The sequence below is a fragment of the Coffea arabica genome, chromosome 1e (genome assembly GCF_036785885.1).
Source record: "Coffea arabica cultivar ET-39 chromosome 1e, Coffea Arabica ET-39 HiFi, whole genome shotgun sequence".
Classification (NCBI taxonomy): domain Eukaryota; kingdom Viridiplantae; phylum Streptophyta; class Magnoliopsida; order Gentianales; family Rubiaceae; genus Coffea; species Coffea arabica.
The window spans coordinates 56,396,400-56,417,094 of NC_092311.1; the positions used below are offsets into that span (position 1 = coordinate 56,396,400).

A 20,695-nucleotide genomic window follows, 5' to 3' on the forward strand; every position below is an offset into this window, starting at 1 on the left:
TGATTCTACAATCATACTTACAAAAGTTTCAACACACAAACCATAAACTGCTAGAAAAACAGCTCTACACTCGTTGCCACCTGTGATAGTCAATTTAGAGTAAACCACGACCCCAATTTCCTTTCCCGGAAACTCTCAGCATGTTTAATTCTATATGTTCCATGTAAATTTTTGCTGCCTACCCTAATTATCCAAGAAACCCATAATCGAGTTATGAGCCATATATTTACTACAATGAGATAGTGACAACATTAGTATTTAACAAAAAAAAAAAAAAAAAATTCTGAATCGTGTGTTTCAAAAACTTCAGAAGACAGTGGCACTTGGACAGCCTGAATCTCAGTTTCTCATGCATTGGCAAGGTTGTCACAAAGGGGCGGGATCCATACGCAATGAATGGTGTCACCCTTTCGTCTTTCCTACAGCTATTTTGTTATTTATACTACAGCCTTTACAAGTATAACCTCACTACGTACTCCCCTCTCTCTATATACAATCCCCCGACTCCAAAAACCACCTCAGTTTGGGAGCTCGTCCCTTTTCGAAGTATAAAATGAAAGCAATTTTGAGAGAGGCAAGTTACATTGCTGAAGAGAGAGAGAGAGAGAGAGAGAGAGAGAGAGAGAGAGAGCCTTCTTGATTCCTGGATACAAAATTTTCTGAAGCATCAATAGGTGGTTGACCAACTCTAATCACGAATCACTAGCATTCTAGAAGTTCTTGGGTCTGCAATGGGCTAAGCCAGCTGCAGCCTGTCGACCATCCCAAAACACCGAGGATAAGTTCCACCCTTGAGCAGCCACTGACCTGCGGAGAATTTGAATAAAAGTGCATCTAGCTTAACAGAGATCAGAGCTGGTTACAGGTGTTTTTATGTAACTTACCAAACTATCAACGTTGGCTTCAACATGAAACAACATGATAGCCATCCCCCTTGCCCGGTCAACTTCAGCCTGCCATTATTTGAACATCAGTCTAACAGATATTGCAATCCAAGGCCAGGATACTTCAAGAAGCTAAAAACGAGACAAGATTCCCAACTGACCACACAAGAACATATAGTGATGCCGACAGCTGCAAAAGCTGATGTGATATCTGCCATCATACCTGATTTGACAAATTCAAGTTAATTAAAACCTAGTAGGATAAAAAACTTGATAATCTTAGCTGCGATGGGTGAATAAAGCCAATATAATAAACCAATATACTTGGGAGCTGTTCCTTGCTGCTCCATCCCCAACCAAAACCCAACCCAAGAAGGAAGCAGGTGCATTATCTTGCCTTGATTTCAGCAATATGCAGAACAAATAACTCTAAGAAGAGTCAATGATAAGGTTAACATTCCATGCCTCACTAATTGCATCAACATGCATCCCTCTTTTGAATCTCAGGACAATTGGCAAGCAAAAAATCTCACCAGAGCAAAAGTTACCTCTTCGATCTATACAGACTACAGAGAGCCACTGGATAGAGTGACCTTCATTGTTGTGCCAAAATGCAATCCTTGCGGCTTGCCAGCTCCCTAAGCCAGGCAGCACCTCCCTGTATGTTGGAATATTAGCATGTATCATCTTGGCAATTCCATTTCCTTGTGATAATACCTCTCCTGTGGTCTTCAAACTCACGTGCTGCATTTGCTTGTTATGTTTCCCGTTAACCTTAGGGTATTGAATACCTGTCTGAAACTGAATTGGATTACCACGCATATTTCTGGATGACACTTGCATTACACTTTTGAGGATCTTCTCCCATGTGTTTTTGGTTCCTTTGGAGCACTCCGAGACCTCTACATCCTCATCTTCTTCAGATTTAGCAGCAAATTCCTTTACAGAGTCTTCAGTTATTTCATCTGCTGAAAGTGCAGCTTGCTCTCTCAAAAACTGAAAAGATGCACCCAGGTTAAAAGAACTAAGGCAAATGATTATAAAAGTTCATCCATTTTCAATACAAAGTAAAAGCATACTTTCATTATCTTGTGTCGAGCACTTCGAGTTTTTGCATGTTGGAACCACTGTTTATGTCTCTGGAAAGCAGACTTGCTTGAGAGCCCCTGATAAAGTAGAACCCCACTTAGCCACCAGTACATCCAAAGCATATAGGCATCATTACATTTAATTAAAACAGACAATGTAGACATAACAGAAAACAGAAATAAAGCAATGAAGTTCTATGTTCAAACTTCCAGGATATACTAATAACTTCCTAGTCTGAAAATAGTGGTTTCAGGGTAATGGCACCTTACCTATGAGTGTAAACAAGCCATGGACAGTATACTGTTCAAGCTTGATTTGATTTCTTTACGAGCTTGGCTTGATTACTATTAAAGCCGAGCTCAGGTAGCTTGGATGTTCCATATGTAATTATGCATTTCTATGCTTATTGAACCAAGGCAAACAAGGTGTAAACACTAGAATCTGTTCAAGCTTCGTTTGACTCCTTAAAAGGATCAACCTCAACCAACCTTTTTATTATTTTTTTAAGGCAATGCTCAAGTTGATAACTACAAGTCTTTCAGCCCTTTCCACATCTAACAAATCACTTACCAAGTAACCGAAGAAAAGTAAAACAAGGGCCCCACGAATGGAAATATAATTCTGACTCAACTGGCAAACTGCGTTTCAGAGTAAACAAGAAAAGAGAAAGGAACACTATCACCACCATCCTAACACAGCAATAAGAACAACAAAGGGGGGCCAACTATACCCATTCATCCTTTAATGAGTTCAAGATCGAATAAGAGTTTAAGAAACTTAGAAGGCCTCCTATGAGGACAATACTGTGGAACACTAATTTACATCTTATTTCCCCCGCTTAAAAGCTACTTCCAGCCCGAACTTTGATGACAAGCATGTAGAAGCTTTAGTTTTTGTCAAACCCAAATTATCTCAGTTAAAAGCTGGGAGGAGGAAGAATCTGAGGAAATCAAAGTCACAACTATTATACTGTCAACAAACAGACAGCAAGGGAAGCCACCCTAAAATATCTGCAGACCAATGAAATTAATTTACCAAGAATGGAGATCATATAATTTAGATAGGTGGAAAAGTGTCAATAATATGATATACTAACGTTGTAGGTGATTATCTCGACAACTTCAGCATTTTCCAGTACGTGCAATGGAGAGACAAGATTTCCATTGACCTGAAAACAAGGATACATTATCAGCTAGAACATAAAATGAGAACAACCCAACGTAACAAAAGAATTATACCTTTGCAGCAACCATTCTGTTTCCAATCTCTGTATGAATCATATAAGCATAATCAACAATAGTAGCCCCCCGGGGAAGGTTCTTTATCTGCACCCATGCAAAAGGAAACTGTGAGGCATTAAAAAGCAAATTATCTGTTTATGTGAAGTCATTCCTTCTTTTTACCTCTCCCCTTGGTGTAAAAACAAAAACTCGACTGCCCAGGAGATCTCTGGTTACGGTGTCCACAAATTCCCTTGAACTCATGTTTCCAACAAACTCCTCTTGCCATTCTCTAATTGCATTTAGCCAGCCAATCTGAAGGAGAGGAAGGACTTCTACCACAGGATTAGTATTTAAATGGGTAAAACAGGAGCACTTAGCAAGAACTTTGCTTTGTTACTTATTGCTAACACAAGTATCTTGAAAGACAACTGAGCCTCTATATTATATGATTTTGCAGAGGAAAAGATATTCTACCCTGAGAGCAACATTGGCATTGTTCAGGCAAACTGTCTTCCCTCTTGAACTTCCACCCATAGGAATTACATGTCCAACTAAACCATTTACAAGAATTTTCCCACTATAATGAGCAGCAATACCCCTCTCAGCTATCAAATCCATCTCTTCAGTTCGTATCTGTAAAGCATATGCTAAAACCACTAATCAATTCCCAGCAAGGTACTAAAAGCAAACATTTAGAAAGAATGAAGGATAAGTACTTAGTTACAATTTGATTACATGAAATATATCTGCTAGAAGTGCAAAGCAAAGGAAAAACAGGAGCAAGGGCTTCACAAAACCCAGAACCAACCTGGACTTCAAGCCTAAACATGCTTTCATACAGAAATGGAATCACAGTTGTATGAAGACTCTGATACCCATTAGGCTTTGGGGTGGCAATATAGTCCTTCATCTGTTACAGGAGGGTATTGGCAACAATTTTAACCAATTTTCCAATAATTAGGAAAAAATCAATAGGAAAAGAATAGCACAGGATTATACTGCTCCAGGAATCGGGTTCCAGATTCCATGTACCAGCCCAAGCACATGATAGCATATCTGAAGTAAATAATGACAACAGTGAGCTGTTTAGTAAATTACAACAAAGAGATATTTAGTATAAATACCTAAATATGTGTAAATGCTGATGTACAGAATATATATGTGGCAATAGCTTACCTGCTGTGCACTACACAAAGGTCCAACTGCAACACAATGCTTTGGTCTCAGAATGATCCGCAGCTGGGTACCAAAAAAGTACAAAAGTTCCAATGATTACATCCACATATTAAATCACTTTCAATTGGATTAACAAGCCCAAGAACATAAGAACACCTGAGCAATTTGGTTGACTTCATTTATTGAACCATTAGATTTTACTATGGCTTTGTAGATGCTGCAAAAAAGACATCAATGACTTGTTAAACGGCATCTTTATGAAGTAAGCATTAAATTGTATATTCAGGATGAATATAGTTGACCAACAATAACGGGGACAAAATAAGCTAAGCACAATTGATCATGGTCATCTGATATGAAGTCAACCTTCCCGCACAGCAATCAAAGTGAATCAATCCTTGTAACATAGGACTAGGAGCTCTTTTCTTCAGGTAAGGGCTTACTATCTCTCTAAATATTCTATTTGACTTCTAGTTCTTCTTTGAGGGTATGGGTGGGGGTGGAGCCTGTAGAAGATCAAGGAGTTGGAAAAGCAGGAAAAGATGCACACTAAACTGAGATTTGAGTGAGCTGAACTCTGATAAAACCATATAATATTACCAAAAATCTCCATTCATAGTTAATATGTAATGGAAGCAAAAATATTGCATCAAATTCATATTTTAGACTTCATATTGAAAAGGGATCAACTTGCTTGAAGAAGAAGTTTGTAACACGCACCCAACCATCTTGCCTCAAACTTGCTACCTACATATAGTCCAAATAACTTGTGCCTAGTCTTGTGCAAAATGGACATCACGTCATAGCCACAAACTTTAAGTAGATTGCAACTTCTTTATCAACAAACTAATATATCTTTAGACTTTTGACTGCATGATAAAGGTTGACTATGACAAGAAGAAGAAAAAAAGGATATTAGGGAAAACAAGGTCTCCTATATACCTATAGTTCTGTAAAATTTCCAAAACAAGTATAGTAAAGAGTTATGGTTTAAGGCTGTGAGCAAGCAAGCTAGTAAATAGTCCCAGTTTTCTTCCTTGGCAGACATTAGAAACTATGGTGATACATCTAAGAATCTTTTCAAATATGGTATATTAAACTTTCCACCTTAAGGTATAATGCAAAACTAACCATCCCTGTTTTCATAGAAAAAATGAATCTTGAACATAACAAGTATTTTCCATTAGCACACAAACTGAAGAAAACAAAAAGAGGTACAAAAGTAAATCAGTAATGAAAATGTCAATGCAACATCTCCTAGTTCACCCTTTCTTAGTCACTCTAAATCTGCAACCCTCTTGGAAGCACTTGAAGCATCCACGAAGACAGCATAACCAAACTAATTAACACTAATAGAACTGAAACTACAAAATGAAAAATGGGTTACCTGTAAGGTTCCTTACATACTGACCGAACATCAGTCTTCACAGTCATAAGGCCTAAAAATTGATCGCTCTCAATTTTCTTCATTAGTATTCTCTTTGCCTTCCAAAAGAAAAGAAGATTTTAGAAAAAATTACAAAGTAAAAGTGGGTGCATGGAAGTTGAGGATTATTACAACTGCAAATTTCAACAAGAGCTGAAAATTGGAGCATCTAAAGCATAATAAATGCCAAGTGATTGAATTGCTAGTCTGTATAATGCAGATTCATTCAACAGTTTGATAGCGCCATAAAGCAAAATTTACCTCTACGAGCTCTTTCTCATGTTCTTTGTAGAGTTCTGCAACTCTCCTCTTGATCTTAGCATAATCCTGCGCATTTGTGTACATGAATGACAGATTCTCGAGCTCTGACTGCCAGAAGAAAGTTGATATACTAAGATGGTGCAAACAAAGTTGCAACTCTAATCAATGTTGGAAACAACTAAACAAGGCAAACCTCAGATATGCCAAAAAAAAATTATGAGTACTAACATGTCAGTTAAGACTTTGGATCTCTAACAGATTATGAAGAACAAACTCATAACATTATCTCAACTTTCAAAGAAACAAAAAGCATCCTGAAAGGGGATCAGGGTACCATGCAAGAGAACCAAGGCAACCAAATTGTTAGGAACATAATACAAGGAGAAGGACACAAACATAAATTCAAAGCAATCACATGGATGAAAAGCTCAAAAAGATGAAAAAAAACATTGGATGAGTACAAGAGGACTGAAAATTGCAACAAAAATAATATTCTTTGAATAGAAAGGTGACTAAAATATAATGATAAAGAGGAAGAAGCTGGTGCTCAATCTTATTCAATTGCAGTGCTGCTAGTAAGAGAGAAAAAAATCAAGTGACAGATACTGAAGGACATGGACTATCAAAGACCCCAAGAGTTTTTGGCAGATTATTGAATTTGACAACTCATTAAGAAAAAGGACAGCTCATGAGGAAAAGACGAAGAAACTAGGCTAGGAATGGCATTCCAAAAAGAAAGAAAATGTAATTATTTTGAAACACTTATTCCCACTACATGACAGAATTTTGACAGCCATATTTACATTAATTGTAGTTGGCATTCCAAGTTTAACCATCACTCTATAGGCATTAGTTGGAAGCAATGGCACACCTTGATTTGGTACATTCCCAAAAGTTTTGCTAGTGGGGCAAACACTTGCAGTGTCTCCACGGCAATACTGGACTGCACAAAATTGATGATATGAAGCATAATTAGGCAATTCAAAAATGAAAAGTTGCATGCATCAAGAAATAACAATAGGAATGAACGGATAAATATAATACTATATCAGCACCACCTGCTTATGTGGAGGCATATGCGAAAGAGTACGCATATTGTGTAACCTGTCTGCTAATTTGACTATAATAACTCGAACCTGCAAGGTAGTGATTTTAAATGTCAGGGTCTGCTAAACCATATAAAATATCTAAATTAAGTATGAATAGACATAATTAAGCAGTACCTCCTCAGTCATGGCCAGGAACATCTGTCTAAGATCATCCGCTTTGACATCTTGTACAGAATTATCTTCATCCTTATACTTGAGCTTTCCAAGTTTGGACACCTAAAGCACCAAATACAATAAAAAACTTGCATATCCAAAAACAGATCCCACCTTATCATCAGCAAGAGAAAGAGAGAGAGAGAGATGAGAACCTTAGTCTCCCCTTCTACAATATGGCGAACAGTAGCACCAAACTCCTCCTCTAGTCTTTCAAAAGTAACAACATTCGTATCTTCGACGGTGTCATGTAATAAACCAGCAGCAATTGACTCCCAGTCCAATTCCTAAAATGCAGTAGACATGAATGAAGTTGATTACATGTAGAATAAGAAGATTCCAGATTAAGTGCCATACTTCTTCAAAATGAATTTACATTAGCTTTTTGGAATTTTGCAACTCTCACCAGTTCTCCTAGAATTTGTGCAACCGCAACTGGGTGAATTATAAATGGCTCCCCACTGCGCCTTCTTTGACCATCATGTGCCTCAAAAGCCAGCTGCAAGAGATCGTTTTGATATATTTTGGAAGAAAACAAAGGCAAAAGTGGTGGTACTATACATAGGTCTAAATAGCCTCATTTCTTGACCCAAGTAAATGCTACTCACTATATCTAACTCCATCAATGGCATGAGGTGAGTCAAATTGTAGGGAAGGAGAAGGGAAGAGAATGCGAGAAGACTCGAAAAACAAAGTAACTAAGAGCCCAAGATAAGACACGTACGAAGTGTTCAGGAAGTGTACACTTTTAATAAGATAGGACAACTTACATCCAGAGCTCTACGGACCAGTTCAAGTTCTCTCTGAGAAAGATATGAGATAGTAGGCTTAAGTTCCTGACAGAAAAAGTACAAATGGAATTAGTGTATCTCAACATTATGAGACTATAAAAAGTAAAAGCAAATGTCTATCATCTGGGATACTTCTTAGAATGAGTCAGATATATAACAAAAGGGCAGAGGACAATGCCCCATAAAATTGTAAGAGAAGAGCTGGACTCTTCTACAATGCATGAATTGCAGCTCAAGAACTCAACCATATACAAAAGAAGGTGGTAGCAGGTCACTTCCAATGAGAGATGAATCTAGTAAAGGTGTACAGGTTTGAGTTATTTCTAACATTCTAACAAGAATCAGGCATCAAAATGTATTATCAAAAATAAATTTACAAGGACGTCTTTTCCCACAAATGTACAGCCTTAGATTCCCAAACACTTTTGGCATTAAAGATATTGTCAAAAATAAATTTCCAAGTAATTTTCAAACATACAGCCTAAAAGATACCAACACTCAAAAAATTTGCAGCATATCAACATTGTTATAATCTAGAATCAAGAGGATGGGGAGATTGCACAAGTACAAAAGCAAATAGATAGAGAAAACACTATAGACTAGTTACAAGCGAAGAAAAATATATACCTCCCACAAAGTTCCCGGAGAGATCTCCTCAGAAGATTCAGAACACATGGATGAAGAACAATACAACTTCCACTTACAGCAATGAAGATGAGGTTGACTTAACTGTAACAACTTTTGCACAAGTGCAATGGGTGAAGTTTTATCAATATACCAACCTCCAGAATCCACGGCATCACATCCCTGGTGCAAGTAAAAGATCCAGACACCATGAGAAGTAATTCAACATGAATACTTGTTTCAAAAGAAAAATAAAATAGTGTGCATATGAAGGTTCTGTAGCATTTCAAACTGTATCTGCACATAAGTTGCTAGGTTTTGCAGATTATGTAGCTTATGTAGACTTGTAACTTAGTTTCCCAAGTACCTCATTCCCCCTTGAATCACACATTCTTGTTGTTTTGTAAACTAAGATAGTAAAGCAAAAGGACATCCCATAGACAGTAAAATAACATGTAAGCTTTAATATTACCTGCTATCTACTTCACCTATTAATAATATCCCCAAAGAAAAAAAAGAGTATAACATAATATCCCATTACAGTCGAATCAAATGTATACAGGTATTCTCAGTTTGTTGACCAGCCAAAACCAACGGAATGCGTATGACAAGTTTTGCCATCAAAAGTACTTGGACTTCCGAAGAAATTCTCCTAATGCTACAGAACTCTAAGCAACACCAAAACAATCATGTCATGATAGAAACTTGCCATACTTCACCCAGAAGAACTTTCGACCAAATCGTAGAGAGAACAATAGCTGATTCCAAGAAAATCCAATAAATTGGTTAGAGTGCAGCTAGGAAGAAAAAGTACACGAAAAGTTATTTAGCTCCGGAACAAAAAGTGCCAAAATTCGACAATCCAATAGAACTTACACATCTTAAGTCAATAGTGATCCAGCTCCAAAGCAACAAAAACCAGAATTGGATAATACTTCTAATAAAACTTACACATGTGAAGCGATATCTTCTCCTATATGGAGTGGACAGCTGAAGAGGAGAAGGATGCGCGGTACTGGCAAGGAAACCAGTCAATGCTCTGGGAGCCTTCCACGCACACGACAGCACACTGCACTCATATCTTCCACTCACATCGCTGCCTTTCCACAACTTACAAACGTTCACACATTCTACCGGAACTGCATGGGCTAAACAACAATCAATCAGGTCGTATCAAGGGGATGGGATGGGAGGGAATAGCATATTACCCTTAAATAAATAAATTACTACTACGAAATAAAAACCAATGCTAAAGAAACAAGGCAGGCAGGAAGGCGGGGAGACAGACCTGACATACAGGATGCGGAAGCCATATCTATTTGGAAGCATCGGTGTGGAAACACAGCAAGGCACGCACAGAACGGTGCTCAAAACATTCAAACAACCACAATCCAATTCTCATTGACCTCCAATTAACTATAAGGTTAGGAATGGAAAGAAAGCAGAGTATGATTAGTTGAATTTAGCTAATAGCAGTAGTAAGTAGCAGCAGGGCAGGGAATCAAAAAGATTCGCATTCCCTTTTTCCTTCACTAGTAGTATTTCTTTTCTGAAATGATGGTGTCCAGGTCAGACAAATATCTATGGAGGCTGGTTTTGCGAATTGCAGAATTGCGGAATTGAATTGAACGAAGCTGGGGTGAGGTGCGAGTGAGGAGATAATCTAGAGAGAGAAAGGGGATAAACAGATTATTCAGCCGAGTCCACACAAAACCCGTTTGCTATAGATATTTTTCCTTCTTTTGCCTAGTTGCCCCCTAACACGATACCTGCGTAATTCAGGTGCATTTTTGCCAATTAATTTTGTATAATATTTTCATTACTAAAGCAAATTGTTGTATTTTAACCTATCCTTCCATCAAATATGACAGTTTTCCTAGTTACAGTGCTTAGTAGAGAGTTAGAGGCAATCATTCTGTCATGATTGTTTAGATTAGTTATGATTAAAAATAATTACATATAGTTATTTTAGCAATTTGTGTTTAGATGGTAAAGTAATAAGTGATTTTAACGAGAGTAAATTGAAAGTACTGAAAGTATATAAAGTGGCAAAAAATGTTTATCCCAATCCGCTGTTTCTCCTTTTATATATAGTATAGACATCTTTGCAATATAGTCTACGTAAAGCTGAAAACGAGTTGATTTTTTATTTGATCGAATTAAGTTTCCACTCAATTTTGTTAAATTCAAACTCGAATTTGAACTTGATGAATTTTCAATATAAAACTTGAATTCAAATTTAATTTCATTTTTGAATCTAGTCGAGCTCGAACTTGATCCAACTCGAATTTTTAAAAATAAAAAAGTAATTTTTATTTTTAAAAATGAATAAAATATTCAAATTTTTTTGGTAAAAAAGAAAAATATTGAGGGATATATAAACACATATGCATTCACATACACATGCGTACGTACATCTAACCAAGCCGACTCATGAATTAACACATTGAGCTTCTCTATGTTGGGCTCAAGTTCGATAACTTAACTTGGTCGACTCGAACATGAAATTAACCGAAATCGAGTTGAGTTTTGACTAACTCACAAGTGGCTTAGTTCTTTTGCAGTCCTAGTTTTAGGAAAAAAAATATTTGTGTCTTTAGCTTTGGATAGATAAATTTATTTTCTTTGGTGTCTATTTATCTCTTAAGTCAATGTGAGAAATTTCAAATTGAACTTTATTATTTTTGTTTAGAAACATTTTTGAGCGTATGAAATTATTTATACATTATAAAAATCAACACATGAGACCCATCTTGTAGTTATCAATAATAATCACTTGATATCAATATTTTTGTGGATTTTTTTAATGGTGTTCAATAGGCATGCATTAGTATATCTAAATGACACTTAATCTACTATATGAATTCATACACTAACAATTATTACCCAATTTTATGTTTTATATTTTTTCTGATTAACATTATTTTTTCAAAATGCAAACACTTGAAATCTATCTTAACGAGTGCGTGAACACTCGTTGGACAGACCATTCTTTTACTAAAAAAATGACAAATTAAGATTCTTTGTTGCCAATTAATCATGCTTCAATATTTTATACAGTTCTCCAACTACCATAATATACACAATTCTAGATATTTTTAAATTTCTCAAGTTTTCCATACCTTTCAATATGCTTACACAATTGCATTATTTTGTCTTTAAATTCACTAGGAAAAGTAAATAACTTTACTAACTTTTATTTATATTCTTTTAGCTTGTGTAACATATGCCCAATGAGCAATCTTTAATGTATTTTAATCATACTCAATATACCATGTGAATACACACACTAACAAATTATTATCTGTCATTGTATTTATACACTTTCCTTAATCAAGTTTTACCATTTAAAAATTTAACGCCTGAATTACATCTTAGAAAGTGTCCAATAAACGCTTATTAGACAGACTCTTAATTTTTTGAAAAAATATACTTAATTTGGAAAGTGTTGAATTGCAGAGGTTCAATAATTGTTATTATATCTATTCATATGATAAACTAAGTATAATTTAAATGTAATAATAAGTGTTTAAAATACATATATACATATGTGTGTCTATGTGAATGGTTAATTTATTCTTTTAATAAGAACGGACAAATTGTAAGATTGTGTAAATAAAATATATTACTATACAAATAAGGTTGTAATATGTTGATACTACATATAATAATAAGTGTCATCACCCAGGTCCAAAAGTTAGTCCAAGCAACTTTTGAGCGAAATTCATAGGCCAAAAATAGTTAACCAAAGTTGCTAAATAGCCCAAGGATTTAAACTTATAAACCATTACTCTCTTTTGATTCTTTCTATTGTGGGATTAGAATTGGGATATCACATTCACCTCTACTAAAAGGATTTTGCATCATCACATAACTTGTCACAATCCAAATTGTCTATTTGATTGTATTTAGACTTTGGAGGTAGACCCCATATATAGCACACAATTCCTCACACTTCCTTATATACTCAGAATCATAATCATAACACACATGTTCGGATTTGTGAAGTGGCCCCTTTGCATAGTCGCAACCATAATAGGACTCTGGAGATGACCTTTGTACTAGTGTACAATTTATTGTACTTCCTTATATGGTCAAAACCATAACTATAATACGCATATTTGGACTCTGAAAATGGCCTTTGTAAGTTTGATCATGTTAGGATTCTAGAGATAGCTCTCGTACACGGGATGCAGCTCCTTGTAAGTTAGGAGCATAATAGCCTTGCACTTTCTTCACAATTAGAACCATAACATCCTTGCACTTCTTGCACAGTCAAAACCATAACATCTTTGCACATTCTTACAAAGACAGAACCATAACAAGATTCTAGAGGTGGCTCCCATGCATGATGTGTAATTCATTGCACTCTTTTTCATATTCAAAACCATAACACACTGCTCAAAGCGTCAGGTCCTTGTATAGTTAGAACCATAAACACTTAATCATGTTTGAAATTTAGAGATGGCCCCTGCGCTTCTTCTGCACTTCCTTGCATAGTTAGAACCATAACAAAATTCTGGAGGTGAGTCTTGTACGTGGCAAGCAATTCATTACACTTTTTTTGCGTAGTCAAAATCATAACACACTACCCTAGGCCTCAATTCCTTCCTTGCATTTTCTTATATAGTTAGAACCATAACATTCTTGCACTTTCTTGCGTAATCAAAATCATAATAGGATTATGGAGGTAACCCTTGAAAATGGCACACAGTGTATTGTACTTTCTTGTATACTCAGAGTCATAACACATTGGCCCAAGCGTTTGATTGTTGTGTAGTCAAAACTATAACATATTCGATCATACTTGTGTAATCAAAACCAAAATAGGATTTTAGAGGTAGGCCCCATACGTGCCACGTAGTTTATTGCACTTTTTTTGCGTAGTCAAAACTGTAACAAATTGATTCGGCATCAGTTTCTTATGTAGTCAGAAGTATAACATACTTCATTGCACTTTCTTGTATAGTCAGAATCATGACACACTACACCAAGAGGGTATAGGGGAAGTGGTAAGGAAGGCATGGGGGGAGAGGCAACAGGGATCCAGGCTATACAAAGTACAGTGTAAAATTAGGCAAGTTAGAATGAATTTGTTGAAATGAAGTAGAGGATGTGCAGGAAACTCACAAAAACAGATTGAAATGTTGAAAAAAGAGATAAAGGAGACAAAGGAAAAGGTTGATAGAGGCTCTCGGGCACATTTGATAAATATGAAGAAAAAGTTGGCTGAGGCTTACAAGAGATAAGAAGTTTTCTGGAGTCAAAAGGCCAGGGTGCAGTGGTTTAATGAGGGAGATAAAAACACTGGCTATTTCCACGCTATGGTGGCTGGTAGGAGAAAAAAGAAATAGGATTAGTGTGTTGTAGAAGAGGAGTGGGGAATGGTGTGAGGGAGAGGAGGAGACTTGCAATGAAATCTTAGACTGTTTTTCACAAATTTTCTCTTCAGATAAGCCTGGGGATTTTGCAGGAATCTTGCAAGGAATCCCACAGACTGTCACTGCTGCTATGAATAGGAAACTAATCAGGCCAGTCACTGATCAGGAAATAAGTCGAGCTGTTTTCTCAATGTATCCAAACAAGTCTCCAGGTTCAGATGGTATGTCTCTTGCATTTTTTCAAAAATTTTGGCATATTATTAAATCTAATGTTATCCAGGCTGTGCATAGCTTTTTCCATTCTGGTTATTTGCTTAAGTCTATCAATGAAAATTTGATTAGCTTGATTCCTAAAACTGAAGTCCCTTGTAGCATGACTGATTTCAGACCAATTAGTTTATGTAACGTGCTTTACAAAATAATTTCCAAAGTTCTTACCAATAAATTCAAAACTGTCCTTAGTAGCTGTATCAGTGAGTCTCAGTTTGCTTTTGTCCTGGGTAGACAGATCTTAGATAACGTCTTTGTAGCTCATGAATGTGTTCACTTCCTAAAAAATAAAAGGACTGGGAAAGAGGGATACATGACTCTCAAACTAGATATGTCCAAGGCGTATGACAGGGTTGAGTGAAAATTTCTGGCCAAGGTGATGTTTAGGATGGGGTTCTGTCCTAGGTGGATCAACTGGATCATGAACTGTGTGACTAGTGTTACCTATGCAGTGAATTTTAATGGTGAGAAGACATGTTTCATTAGACCTTCTAGAGGTCTGAGGCAAGGGGATCATTTATCCCCCTATTTGTTCTTGATATGTGCTGAAGGGTTTACCTCTTTATTAAAGCAAGCTAACGATCAAGGGAGGTTATCAGGTTTGCAGATTGCAATAGGTGCCCCCAGGCTGTTTCACTTGTTTTTTGCAGACGATTCCTTGATTTTCTGTAAGGCTAATGGGGAGGAAGCTGGTCAGCTGAGGGCAATCCTAGAGGCATATGAACGAGCTTCTGGTCAGAAGATTAATATAGAGAAATCCTCAATATTTTTTAGTAGGAATGTAAAGGAGGTACACAAAAGAGGAGTGTTGGCTGAGCTACAGGGAATGAGGCAAGTGTCGCAGAGCAAATATTTGGGCTTGCCGTTGGTTATTGGGAGGTCTAAAAGGCAGGTGTTTGAATTTATACGTCAAAAAACAACTGCAAGGCTTACGGGATGGAAAGAGAAGCTTTTGAGTCAAGCTGGGAAAGAGGTATTGCTGAAATCAGTTGTAATGGCTCTACATACCTATGTAATGTCTTGCTGCTTGCTGCCGCAGACCTTGTGTAGGGATATATGCTCTAAGATGGCTAGGTTTTGGTGGGGTCAGAAGGAAGATGAACAAAGGATTCACTGGTTCAGGTGGGGAAAGCTGACTGAGGTCAAGGCAGATGGAGGGTTGGGATTCAGGGAGCTGAGTGAGTTCAATTTAGCATTACTCGCGAAGCAGCTTTGGAGGCTTTTGACTAGGCCAAATCTCCTGGTGAGCAGGATCATGAAGGCTAGATACTTTAAAGGAATGTCTATTTGGGATACAAAGGCAGCCAATGGTGATTCATGGTGTTGGAAAAGTCTTCTCAGTGCAAAAGAACTATTGGAAGAAGGAACTAGGAAGAGGGTGGGGGATGGGAAATCTATGAACATCTGGATGGATCATTGGCTTCCTAGTTCAGAGGATGGAAGGGTCAAATCAAGGAGAAAGGAAGGGATGATGGTTCAGAAAGTGAGTGAGCTTATTAGGGATGGGAGGTGGGATAGGAAGTTGATCAAGCAAGTTTTTGAGGAGGAGGAAGGGAGGGACATACTGAGAATCCCGCTTGGGGTACAATCTCAGAAGGATAGAATATATTGGAACTTCTCTCCTACAGGTATGTACACGGTTAAGTCAGATTATAGATTGGCTAAGAAAAGGAGAAAGAGGAGGCTGCAGGGGAAGACAGATGTTGGTTCTAGTTGTACAAAGGTGGGAACTCACCCAAGCTAGACCTTTTTGTGGGGTTTGAATATGAAACATAAGCTGAAGCACTTCATTTGGAAATGCTTGCATGGGGTGCTGCCAGTGAATGCTGTGATCAGAGAAAGGTGCTCGAAAGGTGATCCTATGTGTGTAAGCTGTGGGGAGAGTGTGGAGACTATTGAACATTGCTTGTTTCTATGTCATTACGCCAAGGTTATATGGAAGATTGCGCCACTGAGTTGGGATGGTTTAGAGATGTTTTCAAACAGTTTCTGGCATTGGTGGGAGGAATTAAAGGGGGTGGCAAAGGAGGAAAATGGGAGGGAGCGTATTATCCTAATTGTCAACTTACTGTGGCAAATATGGAAGTCCAGGAATGCTAGGCAGTTTGATGAGAATCGTGGGGACCCACGGGTGGCAGTAGAGAAAGCGTCAAGGGAGTGGAGGGAGTATCAGGAAATTCAGGAAGGGGTGAGGGGAATTGATGAGGGTCAGGTGGGGAAAGAGGAAGCAGTGTTAGGTTGGAGGAAGCCAAGGGCTGGTTGGGTCAAGGTGAATTCAGATGCAACGTTACACTTGGAAGCTGATAGGGCAGGTTGGGGGATGGTGGCAAGGGACTGGCTAGGAGGTTTGCTGGGGGCTTGGGCTGTTCCTAATTTTAGTTGTGCCAGCCCAAAGGTGGAAGAAGCAAAGGCGTTAAGGGAAGCCATGATAGTTGCCCATCAGCAAGGTTGGCGAAGGGTTGAGTTTGAAATGGATTGTAGTCAGGTAGTCAAAGCAGTGTGTAGTGAGGAGGAGGACGTAGCTATAGCAACAATTGTACATGATGTCAGGATACTTAGGTCAAAATTTGATAAATGTTGTTTCACCTTAACAAAAAGGGTAAACAACTTTGTTAGTCACAAGATAGCTAAAATAGCTATTACTTTGAAGCAAAATACTGAATAGAAGGAAAACTTCCCAGTTTGGCTGCTTGAACTAATTCAAGCGGATTGTACGGGCAGTTGCCCACCTACACTGTAATATTTCCTTATTAATACAATGTTGCAGTTTGGACAAAAAAAAAAAAAAAGAATCATGACACACTAACTCAAACGTCATAACACAGTTGCTTACATAGTCAAAACCATAAAACACTTGATTATGTTTGGGCTCTGGAGGAAGCCCCGTATCTGGCACTATTTCAATCTCATTCCACGTAGAGATCACGTAACACGTTAGTCCTTGCATTTTTTGTACATAGTTAGAATCATAACGGACTAACTCAAACGTCATAACATAGTTCCTTATATAGTCAAAATCATAAAACACTAGATCATGTTTGGAATCTAAAGATAGCCCCCCCCCCTCCCGGTACGTGGCTCTAGTACAACCTCATTCCACATAGAAATCATGTGACACGCTAGTCCAGATGTCAGAACCAGAGCATACTGACTTTGACTTACGGCATGTAGAAACTATGCGAGATTCGATGTCATTTGTAACGCCTCGCGGCCATGGCCTTTTGAATTAAAATTACGGATTCACAATGGTTAATCCAAATTATTAAATAGCTCAAACATCTAAACTTATAAATCATTTCTCTCCTTTGCTTGATTCCGATGTGGGATTGGAATTGGGGTGTCACTATAAGATTGTGTTTTATTATATTTTATAACCAAGTCACCCTTGATTAACAGTCAAGTGAATATTGTCTATCATGACTAACTCAGTGCAGCTTTTAAAAAAAAAAAAAAAATTAATACTCAGTGCAAGCTTCAAATGGATCACTTGTCAACCATTTCAAAACTGATGAAAATAAAGAGGAGAAAGTGGAAAAAATTTCACACTTGAGGATGTTGGAATCAAGACAATCCGTGAAACACATCCGAACAACCATTAATAAGAAAGTGGAGATAATTAATTACTTCGTCTAACAGTGGAAATTGTAATTGGTCATGGGAAATTCATAGTTGTACACGGGCATTTTCAAAAATTGAGAGAAATGAAAACCTATCGTCGTCAAAATTAGTACTCTGGAGTCGATGGCAAGTCCGGTGGACACGCCATATGTTAAGTAAATTGCGTATCCAAATCGAAGACATTGATCACGATTCACAGATTTACCTCTTATAAGCTTAACCGTCAAATTTACTTTTACCTTTTTTTTTTTCAAAAAAAAAAGAAGAAGCTGTTCTTCTTGAGCTTTTTTATTGCGCTTTTTAACTTTTGTTTCACAAGACGTACTGAAAAAAATTAATTGCTAGAGCTCTTCAAGAAAATAAATATCCGTCAAATAGACATGCAATATATTGAAGAGATGGATTCTTCTTGTACCACTCAAGTTTGGTTCTTAATTATTGAACAGTTTAGGAGGACAGGCATGAAATTCAGTGACACTGATGAGACGATATATTTTGCATGTGCCAAAATATAACAAAAATAGCAGGTGAAGGAATACATGCTGCTGCAACAGTAGGTATATTCATTTTGGGAGTTAGTAACAAAACTTGGTGTGATCATAATATTCATTTTGGCCTCTTGGGGGTTGAGAAGTATTACTGCTGACAACCACCTTGACCCAAGGTGAGCTTGCCTCCCAAAGTTGGTTTGGTGTTGATGCAGGCAGATGAAATAGCAGCCACTCCCGGAGCTGGAGCTAAATCAATATCGGCCAACTCAACGCCTTGGCACGGGACTGCCTGGCTGCAGTCCAGATTAACTGCAACTGGTGATGCGGAGGTTCCCCTGATATTCCGGAAGTGAACATCGGTGATTTGCACCCTCGACGGCTGCCCCATGCATCATTTGTTGTCAATCATTAATTAATTAATTAATTTCCCAAACAACGAAAGAATTGTCGTTGTTGTGTTTAGTGCAATATATATATGCATGCATGCATGCATGGTAGATTAACATTACGTGCGGATTATGAGCAGTGAAACTATTATAATACAGAGTATCTAACCTGGTCCTTTTTCCCGGAATTGTAATGCTGATCAATGATGATTGGATTTCTGACGCCGTTCATTATTATGTCCTCATAAACGATACCAGAAGCACGCATCGGGGGAGATGCATGGTAGGTTTTAATCCTTGCGCCATTGGTTGTGCCTGTCAATGTACAGTTTGTTACGGTTACCCCGTTCACGTCTTTTTCCGCCGGGCGCTTCCCCAAGCTTCCAATGCTGGCAAATGAGAGGAAAAGAAAATTGATCAAAAGTATGGATCAGGGATTAGATTGAGATTGGTATACTAGCTAGCTTGAAGTGGGTGTGGGCACCTGATGCCATGTCCTGGGCCACAAGTAACCTTGGAGATGGCAATGTTGGTGTTGCCTTCGCCCACGGAGATACAGTCGTCTCCTGTTGCTATGGTAAGGTTCGTGACATTCACATTTTGAGAGCTGCTAATGTGGAGGCCATCAGTATTGGGGCTATCTGCAGGGGCTGTTATGGTGAGGTCCGACACGGTGATGTTGGCACTCCAGGTGACCTTGCTGTGGAAGCCTTTACTGTTAAGCAGGTTGATATTTTGGATAACACCATTTTGTACCTTCAACATTTGAAGAGACTGCACGATTCATGTAGCAAAATGGTTAAGAATGTATAGCTGAAGGAATAATTAAAAGTCCCAGGTAGAGAGGAAAAAAAAAAAGAAGAAAAAGAAAAGGGGGAAGATAAATCTCAAGGTGCACTTACAACTGGAAGAAGACCAGCACCATCTCCGCCTGCATATTCCCAGGCCGAGGCCCCTCGGCCGTCAAGAGTACCTCCACCGGTGACTATGACCCCATTCACATTTTCGATAGATATCCATACTCCCTGAGTGAACACGCTAAGATCGGTGCTCGATAAAATGGTTCCTTGGATTTCAATGGTTATGGGCGTTGTGGTGGTGCATGGCCCCTGGAAGACTACCTCCCCTGCCACAAATTTGCCCGGAGGAAAAACAAGCTTCGCCGGTGCTCCTGATTTGCACGCAGCATTCCATGCCCTGATCATTTGCTGCACGTACGTACGCGCGTTTCCATCAATATTTTGTTAGTTCAATGCTATGCTATAGAATATATAAATGAAGACTGGGTAAATTAATATTAACCAAATGAAGACTGGGTATATATGCATATGTATACATATGTATGGTTCTCACCAGGGAGCCATCAGTTCTGCCATCGGGCCTTGCCCCGAACTTGGTAACATCAAAAACTGTCTCAACGGCAGCTGCTAGGCCACGACGGGCTCCAAAAGAGCTACATTCTCCCTTGTTACACAAGAGCAAGGCCGCTGAAGCCAACACTAGATACAACGCCTTGATCTCTCTCAGAGCCATTGTGACCTTCTTTGAAGACAGTTTTTGTATTATCTAATATTGTCTACTTACAAATGCAACGACAATGATAATTAATTAGGAGAGAGGGGGGAAAAAAAAAAGAAAAAAAAAGAAAAGCCAAAAGGCTTGCTAATGGAATTCACCTTCCCTGTGCCTTTAAACTGTTTCTCATTTCGGTCAACCGCAAATTCTTCTTGCACATAATCCGCTGGAAATGGATGGCCCGTCTTTCTTTTTCTGTTTGGTCCCTCCCTCTGATTTTCATCCCAGACTGTAATAA

General features: G+C 38.1%; 2 protein-coding genes across 4 annotated transcripts; both read right to left on the reverse strand.

The window, feature by feature from the left end:
• Positions 1-323: 323 nt before the first annotated feature.
• On the reverse strand, positions 324-10,469 carry LOC113743567 (putative GTP diphosphokinase RSH1, chloroplastic). Of its 3 annotated transcripts, none has more exons than XM_072066898.1 (24): positions 10,025-10,469; positions 9,688-9,884; positions 8,740-8,919; positions 8,092-8,157; positions 7,728-7,820; positions 7,477-7,608; positions 7,283-7,384; positions 7,118-7,195; positions 6,931-7,002; positions 6,060-6,125; positions 5,760-5,857; positions 4,529-4,589; positions 4,373-4,435; positions 4,196-4,252; positions 4,005-4,106; positions 3,671-3,829; positions 3,377-3,508; positions 3,212-3,298; positions 3,070-3,141; positions 1,964-2,050; positions 1,433-1,880; positions 1,046-1,107; positions 885-953; positions 324-807 (listed from the first exon to the last, which is right to left on the reverse strand). In XM_072066898.1, the coding sequence occupies exons 1-24, from the start codon at positions 10,047-10,049 to the stop codon at positions 703-705; spliced, it is 2,613 nt and encodes an 870-aa protein (XP_071922999.1). In that variant the 5' UTR covers positions 10,050-10,469; the 3' UTR covers positions 324-702. The 3 variants fall into 3 exon arrangements, with proteins under 3 accessions (XP_071922999.1, XP_071922998.1, XP_071922994.1); XM_072066897.1 differs by having other exon boundaries at positions 6,060-6,167; positions 9,688-9,875; positions 10,025-10,468; XM_072066893.1 differs by having other exon boundaries at positions 6,060-6,167; positions 10,025-10,468.
• An 8,064-nt stretch (positions 10,470-18,533) lies between these two features.
• Positions 18,534-20,439, reverse strand: LOC113743540 (exopolygalacturonase). Its single transcript, XM_027271597.2, has 5 exons — positions 20,236-20,439; positions 19,785-20,090; positions 19,367-19,656; positions 19,052-19,271; positions 18,534-18,875 (listed from the first exon to the last, which is right to left on the reverse strand). The coding sequence occupies exons 1-5, from the start codon at positions 20,413-20,415 to the stop codon at positions 18,642-18,644; spliced, it is 1,230 nt and encodes a 409-aa protein (XP_027127398.2). The 5' UTR covers positions 20,416-20,439; the 3' UTR covers positions 18,534-18,641.
• Between the last annotated feature and the right edge of the window lie 256 nt (positions 20,440-20,695).

What these genes read in the sequence shown, in the direction of transcription:
- LOC113743567 (XM_072066893.1), bottom strand. Translation starts at nt 10,049, where the DNA reads ATGGCTTCCGCATCCTGTATGTCAG. An exon ending in TGGGAATGTACCAAATCAAG is followed by an intron (nt 6,168 to 6,930) that starts GTGTGCCATTGC and finishes TTCTTCTGGCAG; the next exon opens with TCAGAGCTCGAGAATCTGTC. An exon ending in CTTTGTGTAGTGCACAGCAG is followed by an intron (nt 4,253 to 4,372) that starts GTAAGCTATTGC and finishes TATTTACTTCAG; the next exon opens with ATATGCTATCATGTGCTTGG.
- LOC113743540 (XM_027271597.2), bottom strand. Translation starts at nt 20,415, where the DNA reads ATGGCTCTGAGAGAGATCAAGGCGTTGTATCTAGTGTTGGCTTCAGCG. An exon ending in GCAGAACTGATGGCTCCCTG is followed by an intron (nt 20,091 to 20,235) that starts GTGAGAACCATA and finishes ACGTACGTGCAG; the next exon opens with CAAATGATCAGGGCATGGAA. An exon ending in ATTCCGGGAAAAAGGACCAG is followed by an intron (nt 18,876 to 19,051) that starts GTTAGATACTCT and finishes TGCATGGGGCAG; the next exon opens with CCGTCGAGGGTGCAAATCAC.